Source organism: Pleuronectes platessa, chromosome 10, assembly GCF_947347685.1.
Source record: "Pleuronectes platessa chromosome 10, fPlePla1.1, whole genome shotgun sequence".
NCBI classification, from domain to species: domain Eukaryota; kingdom Metazoa; phylum Chordata; class Actinopteri; order Pleuronectiformes; family Pleuronectidae; genus Pleuronectes; species Pleuronectes platessa.
In genome coordinates this window covers 352,054-377,689 of record NC_070635.1, presented here as the reverse complement: position 1 = coordinate 377,689, position 25,636 = coordinate 352,054, and the positions used below count along the sequence as shown (strand labels likewise).

General features: G+C 48.4%; 2 protein-coding genes across 3 annotated transcripts; one reads left to right on the top strand and one right to left on the bottom strand.

The window, feature by feature from the left end:
* Positions 1-1,163: 1,163 nt before the first annotated feature.
* On the top strand, positions 1,164-2,747 carry LOC128449853 (ankyrin repeat domain-containing protein 34A). Its single transcript, XM_053433187.1, has one exon. The coding sequence runs from the start codon at positions 1,164-1,166 to the stop codon at positions 2,745-2,747; it is 1,584 nt and encodes a 527-aa protein (XP_053289162.1).
* Positions 2,748-6,439: 3,692 nt separating this feature from the next.
* Positions 6,440-25,476, bottom strand: iqgap3 (IQ motif containing GTPase activating protein 3). Of its 2 annotated transcripts, none has more exons than XM_053433401.1 (38): positions 25,298-25,476; positions 24,520-24,648; positions 23,007-23,163; positions 22,841-22,918; positions 22,363-22,439; positions 22,207-22,274; positions 21,968-22,081; positions 21,707-21,885; positions 21,521-21,602; positions 21,275-21,438; positions 21,107-21,191; positions 20,753-20,916; positions 20,497-20,657; positions 19,520-19,635; positions 19,269-19,432; positions 19,098-19,188; positions 18,386-18,553; positions 18,082-18,224; positions 17,815-17,985; positions 17,522-17,605; positions 17,332-17,403; positions 16,511-16,580; positions 16,208-16,416; positions 15,216-15,368; positions 14,971-15,134; positions 14,637-14,861; positions 14,303-14,443; positions 12,132-12,216; positions 11,602-11,834; positions 11,388-11,520; positions 10,809-10,911; positions 9,175-9,316; positions 8,966-9,053; positions 8,386-8,598; positions 7,890-8,050; positions 7,676-7,801; positions 6,926-7,034; positions 6,440-6,841 (listed from the first exon to the last, which is right to left on the bottom strand). In XM_053433401.1, exons 2-38 carry the CDS (start codon positions 24,582-24,584, stop codon positions 6,728-6,730), a joined length of 4,872 nt encoding a protein of 1,623 aa, XP_053289376.1. In that variant the 5' UTR covers positions 24,585-24,648; positions 25,298-25,476; the 3' UTR covers positions 6,440-6,727. The 2 variants fall into 2 exon arrangements, with proteins under 2 accessions (XP_053289376.1, XP_053289375.1); XM_053433400.1 differs by having other exon boundaries at positions 24,520-24,607.
* Between the last annotated feature and the right edge of the window lie 160 nt (positions 25,477-25,636).

Genomic DNA, 25,636 nt, shown 5'->3' with positions numbered 1-25,636 from the left:
TTGCTGTGGAAACACTTCTGCAGGAATCCAGCACATTGTTACCATAGAAACTGTGTTTCCATAGTAGTAACAGTCAGTGTGTGTAGTTGTGTAGTTGTGTAGTTGTGTTTCCATCTCTGTGAGGACCAGTCTTGTCCTAACACACTGAAGACAGGTGACGACACACATTTAAATTGTGATCAGGTTTGTGTGAGTCCTGGTCCTGGTCCTAGACCAGGTCTTGCCCATCCAAGCTCTCGACCAATCAGGAGTCAGTCTCAGCTGACTCAATAAAACCGATTTTATTGCAGATGATGTGACAGAAGCAACGCAACTTTTGTCTCGGGGGGGGGGGGGGGTACCTGGATGTTGCTGGAGCGGGAGGGGGAGGAATGAGGGGGGGGGGGGGGGGTACCTGGATGTTCCTGGAGCGGGAGGGGGAGGAAGGAGGAGGGAGGGGGAGGAGCGATGCAGCGGCTCAGTCTCAGTCAACATCATCGATAACTGACGATGAACGTTCTTCATCTCTGCGGTAAGAATACACTTCATCGTCTTCATCAGCTGAGTGTGTCTCTTTGTGTGTGTGTCTGTGTGTGTCTCTCTGTGTGTGTCTCTGTGTGTGTGTCTCTGTGTGTGTCTCTCTGTGTGTGTCTCTGCGTGTGTCTCTGTGTGTGTGTCTCTGTGTGTGTCTGCTGAGTCGCCAAATGAGACGGTTTAAGGATGATGCAGTAAATACAGCGTTTATAAGATCTCTCACACACACACACACACACACACACACACACAGAGACAAACACACACACAGACTCACACTGTGTGTAAATATAGAAATCACTGCGTCAGAGACAGATGTAAAAAGAACAGAATTCCTTCACAGTCTGACATCTTCATCATCTTCATCCTCCTCCTCATCAGTGACTGTATAACAGGACCAGCACCGACTGCAGATCACAGACCAGCGGTTTGGTCAGTAGCTGGTTAACCGCTTGTTTAGTTTTTTTTTGTCCACATCTGCACATCTGCAGGCACCAGACAGCGTCACATCAGCATCTCATTATCTGCTGCGTCCTGATTGGCTGTTCACAGGTGAACTGACGTTGTGTTCTCTCCTCCTCATGTGACGTCTGGTGAAGGACGGCTGCTCGCTGTGAAGCTCGGTGCTCAGGGAGTCTGAGGCCAGCATCATGGGAGATGGAGGTCCCCTGCAGACCGAGGGAAATGCCCTCCTCAAAGCCGTCTTCCAGGGAAAGCTGAGGCTGACCCGCCTGCTGCTGGAGGGTGGCGCCTACATCAATGAGGGCAACGAGCGTGGAGAGACCCCCATCGCCGCCGCCTGCCTGGGCAGCTACGAGGACCCGCAGACCCGGCAGAGGATGCTGCGGTACCTTCTGGAGAAAGGTGCGGACCCCAACATCCCAGATAAGAGCGGCCGGACAGCTCTGATGCACGCGTGTGCCGAGCAGGCGGGGAAGGAGGTGGTGACGCTGCTGCTGGAGAACGGGGCTGACCCCAGCCTCAAAGACTACTCTGGATCCTCCGCCCTCGTCCATGCTATCAACACAGGCGACCATGACACCCTGCAGGTCCTGCTTGATGCCTGCAAGGCAAAAGGAAAGGAAGTTATTATTATCACCACCGACACGTCTCCGTCAGGAACCAAGAAGATTAAACAGTACCTCAACTCCCCCCCCTCCCCAGCTATCGTGGATAAGTTGTCTCCGGCCTGTATGTCTCCGTCGGAGGTGGAGATCACCACCTCCTCCTCAGGAGGAGATAAGAGCGACGAAGGGATCTTCAGCTTTGCCCTCACGTCAGCTTTACCTCTACCTTCAGCCCGACCTCCAGGTGAGAAGAGGCCACCGCCTCGCAAGCTGCTGAAGAGGCTGAACTCGGAGCCCTGGGGCCTGGTGGCGCCCTCGGTGCTGAGCGGCGTCTCTCAGGACCGAGGTCTGGAGGAGGCGAGCGGCTGTGATGTCAGCAGGACGGTGGCTGAGATGAACGGCCTGTCCATCACAGAGCGGGTCAGACCTCTGCTGTCACGGAGACACAGCATCGAAACCCATGACCCCTGCTCCCCCCAACTGATGGATCGGTCCTGCTCAGAGGACTGCCCCACCCTCTCTGGCTCCTGGGCCGACAAAGTGCAGCAACATCAGATCTTGTATCGTAGGAACACGGCCCCGGAGTCACAGGAAAATGCTGGAGGACCTGGGGCGGTTCCAGCTCGGGTCCTGGCTTATCCGAAACTGACCCGGATGGAGCACTATGAGTCAGACACTCACCTCTGTCCAGAGTCCATCCCTGGATCTCCAGACTCGGGTCGGGTGTCTGTGGAGCGGAGGAGGTACAATGCCTCCCCCATGTCCCTGTTCAGCAGCTCCCCCAGGGAGTCACTGGAGAACATCCCCAACTCTGTGTCCCCCATTACCATGCGCCGCCGTCCCCCGGGAATCCTGGAGCGCAGAGGCTCTGGGACTCTCCTGCTGGACCACATCTCCCACACCAGACCTGGCTTCCTGCCTCCACTCAACATCAACCCTCAGAGACCCATCCCCGACATCCGTTCAAATGGTAAGTCCACCTCCCCGGTTCATGCTGCACACAAGATCCTGGTCCCGGTGGCCCCGGCTTCGCCCAAAAGGGGGCTGGACTTCAAGATGAAAAAGAAACTCATGAGGAGACACTCAATGCAGACGGAGCAGATGAAGCAGCTCTCCACCTTCCAGGAGATTCTGGCTGAGAAGGTCATTGAGTCCAATGGAGATTGATGACAGGAGGCTTCGGAGCAAGGCATGCTGGGTAGCTGAAGAGATGTAACCATGATGAACACATTTAAAAACACATCTTTGTATCTGTGGAGAGCTGCAGCTACGAGAAGTTCCCTAAACCAGATTTAATCTGAAACTAGAATCTGATTCTGAGTTTACATCAGATTCATTTAATGTTGTAACAAATAGAACTTCCTGAAAATCCTCACGATATTCATGAAGTAAATCTCAGAGCTGGAGTCACGTGACACCTGCTTTAAGAGCTTCAGGTTTGCATTCACATGAATCTTAGATATTTTGGCTTCACTACTGAGCCGTCGATGAATCCAGAGTCCGGACTCAAATGAGCAGGTCTCTTCTGTTCAGGTCCTGATTGAGCTGAACCAATCACAAACTCTAAAATATAACATTTCCTCCCGCAGAGTAGAAAAATATTTATTTCACAGAGAAGAGCGAATGTTTGTCCCCCCCCCTCGACTTCATTTACAAACTGATGAACGTGACAACGCTCAGACTTGATGATGACCGCTCCACTAACTTGCACCAAGGTCGTGTCCATGTCCAGCAGAAGAAGAAGAAGATGGTCGGAGGCTCTGAAAACTAAAAATAACATAATGAATCTTGTTTCATTCATTCATAATGAATCGACTTTGCTGTTCATACAGTAACTTTTCACTGTTTCAGTGTAAATGAATATTTAATTTACAGAGAAAACGTTGCAACACACGAAACTTAAGGTCTAACTTCCAAAGACGCTGTGTTGTCTGTAAATACTGGAACGACTCCTGGTTGCTCACGGGTCAAGACCCAGAGTCCAGTTCAGACTGATCCAGCACAAACTGAAACTAAAGAAGGTTTCACCACCGAGGGAAACAAGGGAAATAAACATTAAGAATCCTGATACGTGGGCGTGAGCACCAGGCAGCAAACAGGCCACAAATCATCATCATTAATAAACTGCAGCTGTTGAACCAATCAAACACACCGAGCTCAGCTGTTCCATCAAGTCCAACTCATCGCTGTGGTTGCCATGGTTCTGAATCTTATCGTGGCTGTACATATCTGAACTATTAAAAACTACAGGAGTCTGTTTCATATCTGAAGAGTTCCTCAGCTGATTCACTGTTGATCTGGATTCCAAACCCGTTTCTCCACCGGACATGTGAACAGTGGAACCTGGATCTACTCTGAACCCGATCTTCACCTGAAAGACATTTACATAAATGTTTCTTATATTTGTATGAAATTTAATATAAAGATCAAAGGCTCCATCAACCATGAAGACTGAACTCTAAGAGGTTTTAACTTTCAGGTCAGAGTGTTAATCTGGTTAAGACTGGTTGAATCTAGTTCAGACTGGTTGAATCTAGTTTAGTCAGGTTGAATCTAGTTCAGACTGGTTGAATCTAGTTCAGACTGGTTGAATCTAGTTCAGGTTGAATCTAGTTCAGACTGGTTGAATCTGGTTCAGACAGGTTGAATCTAGTTTAGTCAGGTTGAATCTAGTTCAGACTGGTTGAATCTAGTTTAGTCTGATTGAATCTGGTTCAGACTGGTTGAATCTAGTTCAGACTGGTTGAATCTGGTTCAGACTTAGTGAATCTAGTTCAGTCTGATTGAATCTAGTTCAGTCTGGTTGAATCTTGTTCAGACTGGTTGAATCTGGTTCAGTCTGGTTGAATCTAGTTCAGTCTGATGAATCTGGTTCAGAATGGTTGAATCTAATTCAGACTGGTTGAACCTGGTTCAGATTGAATCTAGTTCAGACTGGTTAAATCTAGTTCAGACTGGTTGAATCTGGTTCAGACTGGTTGAATCTAGTTCAGACTTAGTGAATCTAGTTTAGTCTGATTGAATCTGGTTCAGAGTGGTTGAATCTGGTTCAGACTGGTTGAATCTAGTTCAGACTGGTTGAACCTGGTTCAGACTGGTTGAATCTGGTTCAGACTGGTTGAATCTAGTTCAGACTTAGTGAATCTAGTTTAGTCTGATTGAATCTGGTTCAGACTGGTTGAATCTAGTTCAGTCTGGTTGAATCTTGTTCAGACTGGTTGAATCTGGTTCAGTCTGGTTGAATCTAGTTCAGTCTGATGAATCTGGTTCAGATTGAATCTAGTTCAGACTGGTTGAATCTAGTTCAGACTGGTTGAATCTAGTTCAGTCTGATGAATCTGGTTCAGACTGGTTGAATCTGGTTCAGACTGGTTGAATCTAGTTCAGTCTGATGAATCTGGTTCAGACTGGTTGAATCTGGTTCAGACTGGTTGAATCTGGTTAAGACTGGTTGAATCTAGTTCAGACTGGTTGAACCTGGTTCAGATTGAATCTAGTTCAGACTGGTTGAATCTGGTTCAGACTGGTTGAATCTAGTTCAGTCTGATGAATCTGGTTCAGACTGGTTTAATCTGGTTCAGACTGGTTGAATCTAGTTCAGTCTGATGAATCTGGTTCAGACTGGTTGAATCTGGTTCAGACTGGTTGAATCTAGTTCAGACTGGTTGAACCTGGTTCAGATTGAATCTAGTTCAGACTGGTTGAATCTAGTTCAGACTAGTTGAATCTGGTTCAGATTGAATCTAGTTCAGACTGGTTGAATCTAGTTCAGACTGGTTGAATCTGGTTCAGATTGAATCTAGTTCAGACTGGTTGAATCTAGTTCAGTCTGATGAATCTGGTTCAGACTGGTTGAATCTGGTTCAGACTGGTTGAATCTAGTTCAGACTGGTTGAATCTAGTTCAGACTGGTTGAACCTGGTTCAGATTGAATCTAGTTCAGACTGGTTGAACCTGGTTCAGACTGGTTGAATCTGGTTCAGACTGGTTGAATCTGGTTCAGACTGGTTGAATCTAGTTCAGTCTGATGAATCTGGTTCAGACTGGTTGAATCTAGTTCAGGGGTCCGGACCTTGCTGTTGTTGATACATGAAGTTTAAACTCAAAGTATTTTTGTAATCATGTCAGCTGAATATGTGTGAATCTATTTTTCTTCTTTGGTTGTGACGCAAACTGTGGAATAAAAACTTGTTTCATCTTCTGTTGTAACAGTGACTTTCACTGGTCAGTGATTTACTGACCTGAGCCTCATGAAGGGGATATATACATATACATATAAATAACTAATAACTTGAATTAAGTTTACCCCTGAGACTATATGAATATAGTTATTCATATATATATATATATATATATATATATACACACACACACACTAGTTTTTTTCCTGAGTAACAAACCTTTACAGGTTTTATATGACGTGAAACATCATAAAGTTCAAACTCAGATCCAAGTGGACCGATGGGAAACCAGCAGGATGCCACTCATCTTTTAAAATGATAATTTAGTCTGAAACTAAACCTGGTTCATGTTTAACCAACCAGAAGAAATGAAGTTCATCACTGAGTTATTACTTAACCGACAACTTGTCAGTTCAATTTCAGGATCCATCAGTTTACATTTTTTTAAACTGAACAAACTAAAAACAGACAAATATTGATCAGATGTTATGATCAGAAAAACTTAATTTGATGACAGTGATATGTAGAAGGAACGATGTCTCACTCCTTTAACATTCGTGAGTCAAACACAGGACTAGTCACAGAGATAGGACCAAGATGCTTCCCTCTGATTCATATTGAAGGATACAAAAACACATTCTGTAACGAGAAATGAAAACCCACTCAAACAGTGAGACATCTTTTCACTGTACACTTTAATAAGAGGATACAGTTCAGGTTGGTGCAGATAGAAGTGAAGGAAGAAATCTCACTTTGTTAAACAGACAGATTCCATAATGACATATCATTACAAAGATGGGACAGACATAATTTCACAAAAACATCATAAAGCTTATTTGATTGATCATAAACAGAGATAGGGTTAGAGTTAAAGATGTGTCACTCTGTAGGACACAGTGGCATATAAACATAGTGTAATGAGATCAACACAGACAGGAGTGTAAAGAATGAAGGTTAGGGTTAGGTTCATTTTTTGAAGAACTTCTTGTTGAGCAGGAAGATGAGCAAGTTGACGTTAATCTTCGCTTTATCGAACATCTTCATCACGGCCACGCCCTCATACTGCAGCTGCAGCAGGTCCTGCAACACACACACACAGAGAGAGAGAGTTTTCACCTGCAGCTAACGCACCAGCAGGACTGAGGAGATCTGGCTGGTGTGTACCTGGTATTTGAGCAGAAATTCTTCCATCTCGACTCCAAGAAATCGAGTTTTGACTCTGAAGCTTCCTCGCTCGGCTCCAGCTACGATGTCGAACACCACGTTTTTAAACCTGGAACAGGAAACCACACACAACTGTTTACGATGCTCAAACACGTAAAGCAGCTACGACATTAAATGGATAGTTCACTGAAATATAAATTCCTTTATTATCTCCTCATCACTATGAGGGAGGGGTGGGGGGTGTTTGAGTTCAAAGTACTTCTGGAGTCTCAGGTGTAAACTTAGTTAAAGCAGAATCCAAAACCAATGAAGTAATTGGTGATCACTTCTTCAAACATATTAATACTACAGAAAAATACTGTGGTGTCCTGTATAGATCTCCGATATCCTGCGAGGAGGCGTGGTCACGTTCGCACGCACACAACTCTCGCACAAGGTTCAAACAGTGTAAATGGGCGGGGCTTGATGACACTTGACACCACCGGAGCAGAATGGAGACATGTTGTGTTCTGTTGTTTTAGAACTTCTGAAGAATCCGTCACCAGTTACTTCGGTTGTATTTGATTCTGCTCTGACACCGTTTACACCTGGAACTCCAGATGTGCTTTGTGGACTCAAACACTTCAACCCCCCCCCCCCCCCCCAACATAGTAGAGAGTATATCATGAGTTTTTAACAGTTTACGTTAAAACGCTTGAGATTCACAATTTGCGTCGTATAATAACGTGACGTGTACACGCGTGTTCTCACTGTGTCGGAGGCAGGTCTTCGATCTCCAGCAGAACTCCCTTCTCCTGCAGCCTGGTGGCGCTGTAACTGAGTGCAGGAGGCTTCTTCTTCCCTGTGCTCTCTGCTGTCTTCTTTTTGTTGGATTTACTGTCAACCAATCACATTGAGTTAGTTTTTCAATCTTCTGTGATGAGGAACTCAAACAGCCAATGAAAGTGGGATGTTCCACCTGTACCTGGCAGTCAGATTGTCCAGACAGGAAGTGATGTAATGTCTGTAGTAGTCCACCTGTTCCGTGTGGAAGCTGCTCTTCACCTCCAGACTGCTCAGAGTGTGACGGAGCTTCAGTAGCTCCGCCCCCCGACGCTGACGGTGCAGACGCTGCTGACGGATGTCCTGCGGGGGGGGGGGGGGGGGGGGGGGATTAAAAGACTTTACCCGGTTTTCAGAACCACATCATGTTTAGTTCTAAAAACAAATGTGACTGGATTTACACTGAAGTCACTGGACTCTGTTGCTCCAGCTCACGACCTCCTTGAAGCTAGGACCTGAAGACCTGAGCGGATATCAGTGAAATGTCCGAAGTATTGTATGTGATTATTGGAATGTCAAGAACATGTATATACTTTAGTTATTGTGAAACTCTTTTGAGTAGTTTATATCTTAATTGTAATTTAGATAAGAGGCTTCATACAACATCTGAAGGAACAAGAAGTGTGTGTGTGTGTTACCTTGGCAATCATCTGTAGGATTTGGTTTTCAGTCCGAGGGGACGTGAGGACGCCGAGTCCCTCCAGACGACGAAGACTCCTCAGAATCTTCCTCTTCTTCTCCTCCAGACTCAGGTTGCCGTTAGCGACCAATGACTGGTTTCTCTTCATCTTTTCGGGGGTGCGAGCGTCTTGTCGTGCTCTTTGCTGAATCAGCCAATCATGGCAGACTTCCTGTTTGGACAGACCACTTACAGTTTCTGTCTTCTGTCTTACTGTAACCTGAACAGGACCAAACTAGACCTGATCTCAACTGAATTGTCCTGAACTGATTGAACCGAACTGGACCCGTCCTGCAGCCGGTCCCGTCAGTCCAGCTCGGGTCTAATCAACCTCTGTTACTTTAACAAGTCACCTATTGCTCCGCAGCTTATGTTAGCTAACGTTTACTTACCCAGCTCTTTAGCTAACTCTGGTTCTCTTCTGTTTCAATCTCTTCTTCACTTCAGCTGAAGTTAGCCACCAGCTCATCTCATTAATTCATGTAACGATGTGAGTATCGCTGCAGCTTAGTAAACACGTGTGAATGTGTGTGAGTTACCTGGTCATGTGATGGGGACCTTCTCAGGATGTCACTCAAAGTGTCTCCTGGTTGAGTCCTGATGACGTCGATGATCAGCTGCTTTGTGCTGGAATTTTTTGCGATAGTTTTTAAAACATCATAAAGTCATAAAGGCAAATAACTGCTCTTAGTCCCATGAGCAAGGCAACAGACTAACACAAGCAGGTGATGCTAACAGGCTCAGGTACCTGAGCAGCAGACCTCTGGCGTCTGGTTTGTCATCAGAGTCGTTGAAGATGTCGAACTTGTTGGTGAGAGTCAGAGAAACTTCGGTCTTACAGCTGTGAGTCAGAGCCGACTCTGGGTCTGATGGAGATAATGAAGACTCTCCTGGAGGACAGAAAACATTCAGACTCAGACGGCTTCAGACCCGAAGGTCCTCACGTTCCTCCTGGTGGCGCTGACTCATCAAATCCAGAGGTCTCGTTTATCACCTGAAACGTGCGGACGCCACTTCTCACACAAACGTTGGGATTTATAAAAACTTGACGGGAAAATGTGCGTATTTCAACTCAAACTCTGACTCATGCGTACGAACGTTTTGGAGACGGGAGGAGATGAACTGAAGCTGATTATTGATCCAATTCATCATCTTAGTTTTGCTCGCGCAACACATCAGCTCCACACGAACCTTTTAATAAAAAAATATATATAAAACAACTTACAGCAAATTACGTTCAGATTCGATTTAACAGCTGAGTTACGGAGCCGAATCATTAATAGGTTTTAATAATATCTTCTCACACTGTGCGTGTCTCATCAGATCACTACAGTGAACGTGAGGCGCACAGAGCTCAGTGGAGATCACTTAAAAGAAATGAAGAAACTTTCCAATGAACATCCCAGAGGAGCTGAGGATCCACTGAAGGGAATCGATCCGATGCTCGAAATAAATAAATAAATAAATCCTGCCGTGACAGTGGAGCGGGGTTCTGTGATGTGTGCACGTGAATGGAAGGACGAGGAGGAAGAGAGGGTTCAGTGATTTCTGATCTCACACATTGTGTTATCCACAGAGTGTCAGTGTGTTTTCTTTATTAGTGACATCACTGCTGTCCCATGAAGTCGCTCTTCACCTCACTAACAGACTTCCTGATGTCAGTGTCAGAAAGTTTCACTTCCTCTTCTCATCGCTGGATGCCGTGACTCCGTCAGGACTCAGGTGGAAGCCCATTGGTCAGCAGCATCATTTAATATTTGTGCCGTGCTTTGCATTGACCACTTATGGTGGAAAGTGGGCGTGTGCAGGGCGGATCTGGAGGCGGATCCACGTGGGAATGTTTCCAGGTGGACTGTGATTTATAAAGCGAACATTGCGTTCAGGTGTGTGTGCGCACGGTTTCATAAAATCACAAATTGTCAGTTGTCTTCTAGACGGTCTGTGACCGTTTGAGATCAGAGCTTTTTATCAACATAGTTAGAAAACTGTGTTCATCATACCTGGTCTATCTGCACTGAAGATTTTATAATCTATGTTTTTCATCAAATGAAGCTGAATTAGATTTTTTACTGTTTATACTGTATGTGTAGTTTATATATACGTTTGATTTACTCAAGTGATGTTAATGTTTCATATTTTTTCAGTCTGTTAAATAACCGACAATCTTAATTTTGAACGAATCACGTGTTAAAAATAATCCAACACTGAACTTTCTCTGTGATTAATAACACAAAGAGACAGAGTTATTGTGAAATTAGTAGGTAGATTATATATTCTGTCAAATATTCATTATAAATGTTCCAAGGCTTTGTTTCTTGATCCAATTAATCAATCAACTATCAATAATAAAGTAGGAAGAAGCGGTAGAAGCTGTTACAGTACCAGTGAGTTCCTGGAGGGGGGGCACTGGTCCCAGGTCTTGCAGCAGCAGTCTGAGCGGGTCAGAGTAGTCGGGACACAAAACGTCCTGATGCTCCAACAACAGCTGAACAAAGAAACACAGGAAACAGTCAACTGCGTCCAGGTCCAGACTGAAGTCCGGGACCAGTCTGCGGTCCAGGACCAGACTGAGGTCCAGACTCAGGTCCAGGACCGGACTCAGGTCCAGACTGAGGTCCAGGACCAGTCTGCAGTCCAGGACCAGACTCAGGTCCGGACTCAGGTCCAGGACCGGACTCAGGTCCAGACTGAGGTCCAGGACCAGTCTGCAGTCCAGGACCAGACTCAGGTCCGGACTCAGGTCCGGACTCAGGTCCAGACTGAGGTCCAGGACCAGTCTGCGGTCCAGGTCCAGACTGAGGTCCAGACTGAAGTCCGGGACCAGACTCAGGTCCAGTCTGCGGTCCAGGTCCAGACTCAGGTCCAGACTGAGGTCCAGGACCAGTCTGCGGTCCAGGACCAGACTCAGGTCCAGACTGAGGTCCGGGACCAGACTCAGGTCCAGGGGCAGTGTGTCCTCACCTTGTGCGTGTTGAGCAGCTCACTGACAGAGATGTAGATGACGGGTCTGCTGAGGACGAGCAGCTCGGAGAACTCGTCCACACTGAATCGCTCCTCAGGTTCAGGAACGTCACACACACTCAGCAGGAACCTCCTGTTGGGTTAGGGTTAGGGTCAGATGTAGTTCTCTTCTGTAACGAGAAACCCTGAGCCCCAGTCACATGGTGACTCTGACCTGAACCTGTGGTGAGTCTGGCCGATGTACTGGTTCAGAGCTGCGACGTGGTACCCGTCTCCGTGGAAGCGCTTGTTGGCGGCGGCGTGCTGCAGCACGCGGGCGATGGAGCCCAGGACGTGGCGCTGCTCCGGCTGCAGGGCCGAGCCGGCCGACCGGTCCACGACATCGAACCCGTCCGGAGCCACGATGGCCGGGTTCATGTAGCGATAGTAGACCAGGTTACCTACGATCTGTCAGAGGTTCCATGTCAGGAAATCTGAAGGTTCTTAACAACCGGAACGTTTTTAAAGGTTCTACTGTTCAAATATTTACACAGGTTCAAGATATATGTTTATACACACACACACTTCCAAAAGCGTTTTACAGGTGATACCAATGTCTACTAATCTTTATAATAAAATCAATCACTGATCTATAATTGGGTTTCTCAGTAAGCTAGTAAATGACCCTGGTTCACCAGAACAGCTAAAAGACAGATGCTTTTATTGTGAAGGAGTGCCCTCTGGGCTCTACTTCCTGTTGCTCACCTTGTAGAGCTCGTCCTCGCTGGCGTCAGGAAACTTCGTCTTCAGAGCGTCTCGGAGAACCTTCGCTGTATAACGTAAACCATACCTGAGAGGACAACGTCAGGGGGACAGGTGAACTGGTGAACTGGTGAAGTGGTGAGGAGGTGAACTGGTGAAGTGGTGAACTGGTGAGGAGGTGAAGTGGTGAGGAGGTGAAGGGGTGAGGAGGTGGAGTGGTGGACAGGTGGAGTGGTGAAGTGGTGAGGAGGTGAAGTGGTGAGGAGGTGAAGTGGTGAGGAGGTGGAGAGGTGGAGTGGTGAAGTGGTGGACAGGTGGAGTGGTGAGGAGGTGGAGAGGTGGACAGGTGGAGTGGTGAAGTGGTGAGGAGGTGAAGTGGTGAGGAGGTGAAGTGGTGAGGAGGTGAAGTGGTGGACAGGTGGAGTGGTGAGGAGGTGGAGAGGTGGACAGGTGGAGTGGTGAAGTGGTGAGGAGGTGAAGTGGTGAGGAGGTGAAGGGGTGAGGAGGTGGAGTGGTGGACAGGTGGAGTGGTGAAGTGGTGAGGAGGTGAAGTGGTGAGGAGGTGAAGTGGTGAGGAGGTGAAGTGGTGGACAGGTGGAGTGGTGAGGAGGTGGAGAGGTGGACAGGTGGAGTGGTGAAGTGGTGAGGAGGTGAAGTGGTGAGGAGGTGAAGTGGTGAGGAGGTGAAGTGGTGGACAGGTGGAGTGGTGAAGTGGTGAGGAGGTGAAGTGGTGAGGAGGTGAAGTGGTGAGGAGGTGAAGTGGTGAGGAGGTGAAGTGGTGGACAGGTGGAGTGGTGAGGAGGTGGAGAGGTGGACAGGTGGAGTGGTGAAGTGGTGAGGAGGTGAAGTGGTGAGGAGGTGAAGTGGTGAGGAGGTGAAGTGGTGAGGAGGTGAACTGGTGGACAGGTGGAGTGGTGAGGAGGTGAAGTGGTGAGGAGGTGAAGTGGTGAGGAGGTGGAGGGGTGAGGAGGTGGAGAGGTGGACAGGTGGAGTGGTGAAGTGGTGAGGAGGTGAAGTGGTGAGGAGGTGAAGTGGTGAGGAGGTGAAGTGGTGAGGAGGTGAAGTGGTGAGGAGGTGAAGTGGTGGACAGGTGGAGTGGTGAGGAGGTGGAGAGGTGGACAGGTGGAGTGGTGAAGTGGTGAGGAGGTGAAGTGGTGAGGAGGTGAAGTGGTGAGGAGGTGAAGTGGTGAGGAGGTGAAGTGGTGGACAGGTGGAGTGGTGAGGAGGTGAAGTGGTGAGGAGGTGAAGTGGTGGACAGGTGGAGTGGTGGACAGGTGGAGTGGTGAGGAGGTGGAGTGGTGAGGAGGTGAAGTGGTGAGGAGGTGAAGTGGTGAGGAGGTGGAGTGGTGAGGAGGTGAAGTGGTGAGGAGGTGAAGTGGTGAGGAGGTGGAGTGGTGAGGAGGTGAACTGGTGAGGAGGTGAAGTGGTGAGGAGGTGAAGTGGTGAGGAGGTGGAGTGGTGAGGAGGTGAAGTGGTGAGGAGGTGAAGTGGTGAGGAGGTGGAGTGGTGAGGAGGTGGAGTGGTGAGGAGGTGAAGTGGTGAGGAGGTGAAGAGGTGAGGAGGTGAAGTGGTGAAGTGGTGAAGTGGTGAGGAGGTGAACTGGTGGACAGGTGGAGTGGTGAGGAGGTGGAGTGGTGAGGAGGTGAAGTGGTGAGGAGGTGAACTGGTGAGGAGGTGAAGTGGTGAGGAGGTGAAGTGGTGAGGAGGTGAAGTGGTGAGGAGCTGGAGTGGTGGACAGGTGAGGAGGTGAACTGGTGAGGAGGTGAAGTGGTGAGGAGGTGAAGTGGTGAGGAGGTGAACTGGTGAGGAGGTGAAGTGGTGAGGAGGTGAAGTGGTGAGGAGGTGGAGTGGTGGACAGGTGGAGTGGTGAGGAGGTGGAGTGGTGGACAGGTGGAGTGGTGAGGAGGTGGAGTGGTGAGGAGGTGAACTGGTGAGGAGGTGAAGTGGTGAGGAGGTGAAGTGGTGAGGAGGTGAAGTGGTGAGGAGGTGAAGAGGTGAGGAGGTGAAGTGGTGAGGAGGTGAAGTGGTGAGGAGGTGAAGTGGTGAGGAGGTGAACTGGTGAGGAGGTGGAGTGGTGAGGAGGTGAAGAGGTGAGGAGGTGAAGTGGTGAGGAGGTGAAGTGGTGAGGAGGTGAAGAGGTGAGGAGGTGAAGTGGTGAGGAGGAGGAGACTTACGGCAGCTTGTGCAGGTTGCATGTGATTGCGTTGAGTACTCGGTCCGTCAGGTTCTTCAGGTTGATGATGGAGACGTCGATTCTTCTCTGAACTTCAGGGTGAGACAGAGCGTCCTCAGGTGAGACATCATAAGGTAGAGTGCTACAGACAGGTGAGACAGAGCGTCCTCAGGTGAGACATCATAAGGTAGAGTGCTACAGACAGGTGAGACAGAGCGTCCTCAGGTGAGACATCATAAGGTAGAGTGCTACAGACAGGTGAGACAGACAAGACAGGTGAGACAGAGAAAGGGGCAGTAGGTGAGACAGACAGGTGTTCAGGTGTGTCCTCAGACCTCTTGAGTCCGGTCTGGCTCTCAGTCTGGTTGATCCAGGTCTTGTAGACGTCCACTGGGTCAGTCCTGATGCTCAGAGTCCGGTCCTGCAGGACGTCCTGCAGAGCAGGACACAGCGTCTCCCTCAGGACGTTCTGACCATGAGCGCGACGGTAAAAGTTCACCAGCATCTTGATGACAGTGGGATTTCCTGTGACCACATCCTGAGGCTGGTCCACCTTCAGGCTGACACCATCACACAGGTTATTTATGAGTGTGTATTACAGTGTGTGTGCGTGTGTGCGTGTGTATGTGTGTGTGTGCGTGTGTGTGTATGTGTGTGTGTGTGTCACACCTGATCTCGTAGCGTAGTGCCTCAGTGAAGAGCTGCAGCAGCAGGTACGCCTCCCGGTGGTCAGAGCCGTAATTAAACAAACTGAACACCAACATCTCCATGAAGGAGGTGGAGCGAGTGTGGGGCATCAAGAAGATCAGCTGAGCCAGGTACAGAGGCTGCGTCTACACACATGAGGAGGTGAATACGTGTGTGAATACGTGTGTGAATACGTGTGTGAATACGTGTGTGTGTGTGTGTGTCACCTGCAGCAGGTAGAACAGGTGTTGATAGGCCTCCAGTCTCTCTCTCCTCTCTCGGCTGAGAGCCTTCAGTCCTTTACTTCTCTCGACGTCCATCATGTCCGACAGCTGCTCCTTATTCTTCCTGGTCAGCTTCTTACAGTGAGACACCACTTCCTGTTAAAAAGGGCGGAAGGTCACTTCCTGTTGTGAGGTGAGAAGAAGACGGTCTGATACCACATTTGTGTTATGTTGCATTCAAGCAACTCAAATTATTCACAGGACACAATTCTCTTCTCTTGTACAGGCGTTGCGTTTGCCACAGCACGTTAGATGTTAGAATCCATTTGAGTCAATCGTTCCCAATGTAGAGATATTGAACCTCGGGTGTCACGACAGCTAATCAGTCCTGAGAATGGAACTCAGTCGACAGCAGGTGAGCAAGAGGGTGAACTGGTCACTGCTCAGCCTGAGGAAACACCCAGAGCTTTGAATAAATGTGCACACGTTGGGTGTGAATTCACCATCACATCCAGAATCAGAATCAGATCCAGATCAGTGTGAGACTGCAGCTCTGTTTTCATGTACCTCTGTGAATACAGAGCCCACTTCCTGCCGTTCGGATGTGAAGCTCTGAATCACGGTGACTCTGTTGGTCAAAGCTACAATTTGCAAACCAGCTGATCAGCCTCTCTCACGTCACAGCAGTTTGTCTCAGATCTGCTCTGTGCAGCAGAATCCCCGTCTTCAGGAATAACAGTAAAACTCTGGTTGAATATTCCTTCAACAAGTCACTTCCTGTTAGCGAGGGGTCAGTTGGGGGGAGTGGTTAGTGGTTATTGCCATTCAGACAGTGCAGGGGTCAGGGCCTGAGGGGCCTGAGGGGCAGTATCTGCCCAAGACACTTCAGCAGGCAGTTGGGGAAAACAGGGATCGAACCTGTGAGTGCAGGTGCACAGATGACCGGCGCCACTCGTGGTGTGAACATCGTCTCACCTGTGGACACGGACTCGTACCTGCAGTGTGGCCTTGTTCCGGACCAGCAGGCCAATCTTCAGGTCCATCAGGTCCAGGTCGGCCTCCAGCTGCCGGTTGAAGCGGATGCTTCTCACCACCTCTGCCCTCAGACGCAGAAGCTCCGCCTCCTCTCTGATGTCACCGTCCCCGAGGTCGAGAAGGTGAACAAACTTCCTGACCACAGACAGATGGGGCGTGTCCGAGTGCACTAAGACAGGTGGGGGGAGGGGCAGATAGAGTCAGTCAACACACAAACAGGATTAACGAACCAATCAGGGGCAGCGGCTCATTAGTGACCTCACCCAACATCCTGTACTGATCTCTGGCTCTGCTGGCTCTGAAGAACGACTGGATCTTTATCACAGCGCCCTCCTGTGGACACACACAGCAACATAGGTCAGCAGGAAGACAGACAGACAGACAGACAGGAAGACAGACAGACAGACAGACAGACAGACAGACAGGAAGACAGAAGGACAGACAGGAAGACAGAAGGACAGACAGGAAGACAGACAGGAAGACAGACAGACAGACAGGAAGACAGACAGACAGACAGACAGACAGGAAGACAGAAGGACAGACAGGAAGACAGACAGACAGACAGGAAGACAGACAGGAAGACAGACAGACAGACAGGAAGACAGACAGACAGACAGGAAGACAGACAGACAGACAGACAGGAAGACAGACAGGAAGACAGAAGGACAGACAGGAAGACAGACAGACAGACAGGAAGACAGACAGACAGACAGACAGACAGACAGACAGGAAGACAGACAGACAGACAGGAAGACAGACAGGAAGACAGACAGACAGGAAGACAGACAGACAGGAAGACAGACAGACAGGAAGACAGACAGACAGACAGACAGACAGACAGACAGACAGACAGACAGACAGGAAGACAGACAGACAGGAAGACAGACAGACAGACAGGAAGACAGACAGACAGGAAGACAGACAGACAGACAGGAAGACAGACAGACAGACAGGAAGACAGACAGACAGGAAGACAGACAGACAGACAGACAGACAGACAGACAGACAGACAGACAGACAGGAAGACAGACAGACAGACAGACAGGAAGACAGACAGACAGGAAGACAGACAGACAGAACTCACGTTACGTTTGAAGAAACTCAGTCGTGCTTGATATTTTCTTTTCATCAACCACATCTTCACAAATGACTGAATCTGTGAACATATGAAACATACTACTACAAGCTGCAGAGATCATCACATGTTCTAAGACGACAACACGCTTCATACAAGTTGATAAAAGACAGTGACATCACACAAACTAACGTGTTACCTTGACGACGGCTCTCCAGTTCATGTAGAGGAACTGCAGCCGCCGTCTGTACCGCCTCTGCTGGACACACCTCCTCCAATGAGACTGAACACACACACACACACACACACACACACACACACACACACACACACACACACACACACACACACACACACACACACACACACACACACACACACACACACACACACACACACACACACACACACACACACACACACACACACACACACGTTATCGTCCTCTGTTCTCCTGATGCTGACGGTTTGTTGGGGTCAGTGACGTCTCACCTGGATGACGATGACAGCAGCTGTGTTGTTGATCAGGAAACGTTGTCGAGCCTCCAGCTGTCGTCTGATCAGGAACCCTCGACATGAAGCCTGCAGACGAACGACGAGGGCTTCTCGGCTCCTCCAGAGGGCGCTGCGACTGTGCGAACCCGACACACTGCTGATAATGTCCTGCAGGTGGAGACATGATATAACTTCTGTCGACAAATCACAAAGAGGGACACACACTAGTGTCAGGTGTGACCTCTGACCGTCGGTGGTGCTCACCTGTATCTCGTGTCTGTCCATGAACACACTGTTGTATGTGAATCCGTCCGGCCGCTCCCAGGTTCCCTCAAGTCGTTTCAGGTGGAAGTAAAACAAAGAGCCGTCGTCCGCTCGGACTCGGGTCCAGGCCCCCCTGTTGTCTCCTGGACACACAAGCACATTGTTTCACAGAGTCACACAACCAATCACTCCTGATACTGATCAATATCTTTACTGCTGATGAATCAGTTAGTTTGGTCAGGAAGTTCATCTGGGTTTTTCGCAGACTGCATTCATGTCCAGCTCAGGGGTCACATGGTGTTACCTGTGTCCATCTTGTGTGTGATCAGGTTGTGTAGCTGTCTCTGATATTCTGCGGCACACTCTCTGATGATTCCCTGAAGTTGAAGTTCAGGTAAAGACAAAACACGAAGAGTCTGAGAGTCTCTGTTCTCCTTCACTGCCTGGTTTACTGCTGCGACTGACAGACACACTACACACACACAGACACGCACACAATCAATAATCAATACCCTTGCACAAAGAAGTGATAACAAATACTTGTTTCTGTTCTGTTTTCTCTAAGATTAAGATAAAGATTAAGATGCATTTATTAGTCCCAAACACATGCACAGACATGCAGGTAGGGAAATGTAACCTCTGCTTTTGACCCATCTGGTGCAGGACACACAGAGCAGTGAGCGACCATGTACGGCCCTCGGGGAGCAGATGTTGGGGGAGTAAGGTGCCTTGCTCAGGGGCACTAGACAGGGTAGGGAGACTCTTGGATTTTTGGACAGTTTAAATATGTAGCCCATGTGCCTGTTATTTTGATGTATTTGTTAATCTACACTTTTCATGGTGTATTTTCCATCGTTGTACATATTTATTACAACGATGCTGTTTATATTTTGTCTGCATAAAATCTTGAAAAATAAAATGTAAAATAAAAATCCATACACCGCTGCTACTGACAGAGACACAACATACACAATCGCCTTTCATTACAACAATCATTACACCGCTGACGGACTCACACTTCAAAGCTCTCTGACTCTGCTGATTGGCTCTCCTCACTTCCTCCTGGATATCAGCCATACACAGCTCAGCTCCTGGGTCTCTGCTCACCTGATTTGACAGGGGAAGGTCATGTGACTTCAGACTGACAGGGATCGGTTGTGGAGTAAAGGTCAGAGGTCAGATGTTACCTGAGCTTTGTGCTGACGGGCTCTGCTCATCAGTGTCAGGTATCGACAGGCGTTGTGAGGTAGGACGTCCTCCAGGCCACAAGAGGGCAGCAGCAGAGCCGAGAGCAGCTGCTGATTGTCTCCTCTGATCACGGCCTTGTTGATCACACCCAAAACTACGAGCTCTGAGGTCACAGGTCAAAAGTCACTAGTCAGAGAGAAGGGCTGGTGTGACGTGTATTATTGTTGTGTAGTTGTGTGCGTGTGCGTACTCTGTTGTGCGTCCAGCACTGAGCTGTTGACACTGTTGATTTTCTCCTGAAGCTGATTCCAGGTCAGATGAGCTCTGCCCCCCTGCTGCTTCACATCTGCCAGACGCTCGAAGTACCTGAACACGGCACAGAGACGTACATGATGTGTCTTTGTGTAATGTTTTCTGTTGTTTGTTAGACAAAGTTCTGTTCTGCAGTTGCTTAAGCATTTTGGCCAATAACAACAACCCCATGGGAGCAATTACGTATAATTGATTTGAATACGTCAGACTAACACATACCTGAACACGCCACCCACATGTACCTGAACACACCACATACATGTACCTGAACACACAATCCACATGTACCTGAACACGCCACCCACATTTTACCTGAACACACCAAGTACATGTACCTGAACACACCAAGTACAAGTACCTGAACACACCACATACATGTACCTGAACACACCACATACATGTACCTGAACACACAATCCACATGTACCTGAACACACCCAAGTACATGTACCTGAACACGCCACCCACATGTACCTGAACACGCCACCCACATGTACCTGAACACACCAAGTACATGTACCTGAACACACCAAGTACATGTACCTGAACACGCCACCCACATGTACCTGAACACACCAAGTACAAGTACCTGAACACGCCACGTACATATACCTGAACACTTCACACACACCTACCAATAAGTTGGCGAGCATGACGTGGAAGACGGGTTCAGCGAAAAACATCATTGACCTCAATCTCATCATCCCAATATTCAAATTCATGCTTTTACATTTTGTTTCTTTATGATAACGATCAGTGAACCTGACGAAGTCGTTGGATTTACTGTGACAGACGGCTCCGCTCTTCACATTGTGGTGAAACAATAAGACATTAATATAGAGGGTTACAGGAAAATCCCTTTGTCATCTTGTCCTACCTCTATATGAACAGACAGACAGACAGACAGACAGGTACCTGTCCAGCAGGGTGTCATCTACGTCAGAGAGTCCTGCAGATGAACTGACCAATGAGGAGTTGAACTGTTGCAGGTTTCCCGCCTCCAAAGACTGATTGATGAGAGCCACAGCTGACAGCATCTCTACAGCAACAAAGAGCTCCTCCTGCTGCAGCTCCCCCTGGTGGAGAGCATGGGAAAAGTGAGTTCTAGTCCAACAGCACCACCAGCGGAAACAACCTGCATGTGGACGTCTCTGTCTCATGTGTGTCTCACTTGTCCACTCTGTCTCTGCAGCAGCTGTAGTTCTCTGTGATACAAAGCAGCAGCAAAAGGAAACACCTGAGGCAGCTGGAGGTCAGAGGTCATCAAACAGCTGAGTGTGTGTCTGTGGTCACTGCCACGTAAGGCAGCATTTGCATTCTGCACGGCTGCCTGCACTGAAACACACACAGACACACAATTAACTCATTAAACACAGATGGGAGAGGGGGGTCGGTCTCTCTGATTGGACGTCTGGCCTCCTGCTGGCTCAGCAGTGTGTCTCTTCTGAAACATCAGGAAACTGTTGCTTGTGTTGGTGCATTGACAGTAACTGTCCAGCAAGTGTCACTGTGGTGGGACACTCACTGTTTCTGGCTCTCTTTGCATCTTCGTTGGCGAGTGTGATGCCGTCCTGCAGGTCATCAGGGTTCAGAGGATCAACACAGCCTTCCTGGTGTCAGAGGGCACAGAGGGCGGGGGGGCTCATGTCACATGTATTCATAAACGTCTGAATTTATTTCAGTGTTTACATACCAGCGCCCTCTGCTGGCGGTCTACCGACAGCTGGTCCAGGTACCAGGGGCCGTTGTCAGTATGGAGGCCTCTGAGGGCCAAACATGGCAGCTGCAGAGCAGAGAGCAGAGAGAGCTCATCTGCAGAGTCCAGAGCTTCATCCACCTGCTCCACGGCTGAGCGCACTGAAAACAAATAATCAATAATCACCTCTGATCACACTGATCCATCATCAATACTCACGCTGACTGACATGGATCCTCTCACCATTAACCACGGTGATGTTGTTCTGAATTTCCCTCTGAGTCAGAAACTCTTCGTACATGTCTTTATCTGCTGAACCTTGACTCTACGCACACGCACACAACACGCACACGCACACACAGTCAGTGATCATGCTAGAGCACGCAGTCCTCTGATTGGACAGAATGATAACCATCACGAGACCCTCACCCAGCTGCTTGCTCCTTCAGCCTTTCTTCTTCTAGCCTGACGCAGCATCTCCTGATAGACGCTCATTAGCGCCTCCTGCAGGTTACGCAGCATGGCGTTAGGATTCCTCAGAGCCCTCGTGGTCACGCCCAGTTCTCCTCGGTCCACCGCTTCGTTGATGGCGATCACTGCTGCATGGACTGATGGGAGAAAAGAGAAGGGGAGGTTTCAGTGTGATAATGAGAGGAGAGGCTCAGAGCCAATCAGAGGCGTTCTCTTTACCTGCAGCCTCGTCCACGGACACCTCATTGGCCAGGATTCCTCCGATCTTGTTGAATGCCGGCATCTGGATCCCGTATTTATCCAACTCCAACTTCATGTTGTTGATCTCCTCGTCTGGAAACATGAAAACCACATGTGACGTGTGTATGTAGATCAGTCAGTAATGTTTACTGCAATAACGTAAAGTAAAAAATTAACTCTCTCTAATAGGAGGTTTTAGTCAATTGTTGTTTTTTTACCTGTAAACTTGACTTTCCCATACAGGTCATGGATCTGTGGAGCCACGCCCAGTCTGTAGAGATACAGGCTGCAGAATGACAGGAAGACAGACAGGTGAACAGACAGGCGGGTAGACAGACAGACAGACAGATGAACAGACAGACAGGTGAAGTCACCTGAGTGCGTGGATACAGTAGACAGTTCTGGGCATGTTCTTCTTGTCGTACACGTCTGTTGTTTCAGGATAAAAGATCTGGAAACAACAACTGGTGATCAATATACAGGCTGATCAATAAATACTCTGATTAACCAATACTCTCATCAATCAATCAATACTCTGATCAATCAATCAATAATCTGATCAATCAATCAATACTCTGATCAATCAATCAATACTGTGATCAATCAATCAATCAATACTGTGATCAATCAATACTCTGATCAATCAATCAATACTGTGATCAATCAATACTCTGATCAATCAATCAATACTCTGATCAATCAATCAATACTGTGATCAATCAATACTCTGATCAATCAATCAATACTCTGATCAATCAATCAATACTCTGATCAATCAATACTCTGATCAATCAATACTCTGATCAATCAATACTCTGATCAATCAATACTCTGATCAATGCGTTCACTGACCGCTGGCAGTCCTAGCCTCGTCATGGCGTTCCTCCAGTGGTTGATGTTGTCAGTGTGGCGGAACTGAAGACCCACAGCCTGAAGAACAGATCAATAGACAATTGTTGATTTTGTGTTGTGTATCAACGTTGTGTGTCTGTGGTGCCTTAGTGTGTGGCTGTGTGACCTGGTATCGTAGTTGCTCGGGGTCATAGATCTTCTTCAGAGGGACGGAGCTGGGAGCGAATCGATGACCCAGTTTAGCCAGAATGACCCCGTTCCTAAGCCCCTCCTCCAGGTCGGTGGGCGCAGGAAGTTCCTCCACTAGACACGCCTCCATCCACCTGAACAGGGAGAACATCTTTTAAAGACTAGAATTACCGCACTGCGGCTGAATGCCTTCACCAACCAGGGCAGTTTCTGTGTTAATGTTCCCAGTATAAAGTTAACTTCAGATTTCAATCTGTACATTAAGGAAACATCGGGGACCGGCCGCTGCACCAGGAGATCTGGTTCTGGTTTATAAAACTCTGCTTTGGATCCACACTGAAACTCTACGTGCTCACAAAAGCCAGAGATGTCGTACGCAGAAGAAAAACACTATTTATAAAACCGTGCGCACGCACACCTCAACGCAATGTTCAGTTTATAAATCACAGTCCACCAGGAAACGTCTGTACATGGATCTGCCTCATACTCCACTTTCAACCATAAATGGTCAATGCAAAGCACCTCATGAATATTAAATTATGCTGCCGACCAATGGGATTCCACCGGGAGTCCCGACAAGCGATGAGAAGAGCAAGAGGAACGCACCAGTGTCACGGCAGTATTTATTTATTGAGAGCATCGGACCGATTCCCTCACATCAGTGGATCCTCAGCTCCTCTGAGGTTCTGTGGGAACGTCTTCATGTCTTGTGAGTGATCTCCAGGTCGCTCTGTGCGCTGATGCTCCGTCACGTTGGATGATACAGGCACAGAGCGGTTCTAAATGAGAACCCTGGACAGCAGAGGAGCATCAACCCATCAGCCTCTGCTCCTTTGTGAGGAGGAGCAGGAGCACTACTCGACAAAATGACCTCCTTGTGTGACGGAGCTCCTGGATGCTCTCTACTAATCATACAATGTTCAAAAGTAAAGATTTTACACTGGAATCATTAAGATCTGTTGTGTGATTTCCCTCAAGCTTTTGAGTCGTGATATAAAGTCTCTGTGGCGGGCCGGTCCAACTGAGCGCTTGTAGCTAATTTGAGGAAATTCCCACGAGGTGTTCGTGAGAGATCGTATCGGACGGACGACCTGGAAACATAAAGTCTGATGTCACAGAGATGCAGGTTGGACCTGGTTGGACCTGGACTGACCTGGACTGACCTGGACTGGCCCAGGAGTGACCTGGACTGACCTGGACTGACCTGGACTGGCCTGGACTGACCTGGACTGGCCTGGACTGACCTGGACTGACCTGGACTGACCTGGACTGGCCCAGGACTGACCTGGACTGACCTGGACTGACCTGGACTGGCCTGGACTGGCTTGGACTGACCTGGACTGGCCCAGGACTGACCTGGACTGACCTGGACTGACCTGGACTGGCCTGGACTGGCCCAGGACTGACCTGGACTGGCCCTGGACTCGGACTGAACCACCACCTGTGAACACGTCTCAGGACAGATTCTGACACCAGGTGTGAACACTCACCTCTTGGCCTCCTCCAACCTGCACAGGTACTGATACGCAACGCTCTGGATCCTCTGCTCATCCATCTGCTCTGCAGTCAGACGCTCGTCTACACAACACAGACACACAACATCAACGTTAACACTAAACCTTAACCCACAACGATAACACAGAGACCCACAACGTTAACCCACAAAACATGAACACACAACACACATACACACAACATTAACATAGACAACGTCAACACACATTAACATACAACACACACAACGTTAACACAAAACAGACACACACTGTGAGACAGATGTTTTTCTCGAAAATTAATACTAATAATCTATAATAACATATCACACATCAATAACTAACATCTGCTGGTTAGTTAGCAGCTGCTGGTAGGTTAACTTTATAACTAACAGCTCCAGGTTAGTTAGCAGCTGGAGGTTAGTTAGCAGCTGGAGGTTAGTTAGCAGCTGGAGGTTAGTTAGCAGCTGGAGGTTAGTTAGCAGCTGGAGGTTAGTTAGCAGCTGGAGGTTAGTTGGCAGCTGGAGGTTAGTTGGCAGCTGGAGGTTAGTTGGCAGCTGGAGGTTAGTTAGCAGCTGGAGGTTAGTTAGCAGCTGGAGGTTAGTTAGTAGCTGGAGGTTAGTTAGCAGCTGGAGGTTAGTTAGCAGCTGGAGGTTAGTTAGTAGCTGGAGGTTAGTTAGCAGCTGGAGGTTAGTTAGCAGCTGCTGGTAGGTTAACTTTATAACTAACAGCTGCAGGTTAGTTAACGTGATGACGTGATGACAGGTGAACTCACAGCGGGTCTCCGCAGCGGTGTTATCCGCCATGTTGACGGATCCTCGGCGTCTTCCCGGTTGAACTCGTTGTTCGGTTGAATTCGTTATAAACGTCAAGAAGAAATTCGAACGTTGCCGACGAGAAGAAACCTTCCGACTGCTTCCGGAGTTTGAAATCTCCCGCCTCGCTATCATTGGCCGACCGGTCAGCTGCCTTCCGGATTGGCTGGAATCTTGTCGCGTTGAATTGTGGTCTTTGTAGTTTTCATGTATATGAACGGCAGCAGAGGTGGGCGGGACCAGACATTATAAGTTCGATACCATAAAGATACTTTTAATTTTACTGTCACTTTCTTAAA

Bases quoted from the DNA above. Each gene is read 5' to 3' on its own strand.
- LOC128449853 (XM_053433187.1), top strand. From the start codon at position 1,164: ATGGGAGATGGAGGTCCCCTGCAGACCGAGGGAAATGCCCTCCTCAAA.
- iqgap3 (XM_053433400.1), bottom strand. From the start codon at position 25,472: ATGATAGCGAGGCGGGAGATTTCAAACTCCGGAAGCAGTCGGAAGGTT. The intron at 22,440-22,840 runs GTCAGTGAACGC...TGTTGTTTCCAG, and splicing joins CGAGGCTAGGACTGCCAGCG to ATCTTTTATCCTGAAACAAC. The intron at 21,886-21,967 runs GTAAAGAGAACG...TTCTCCCATCAG, and splicing joins GTCCGTGGACGAGGCTGCAG to TCCATGCAGCAGTGATCGCC.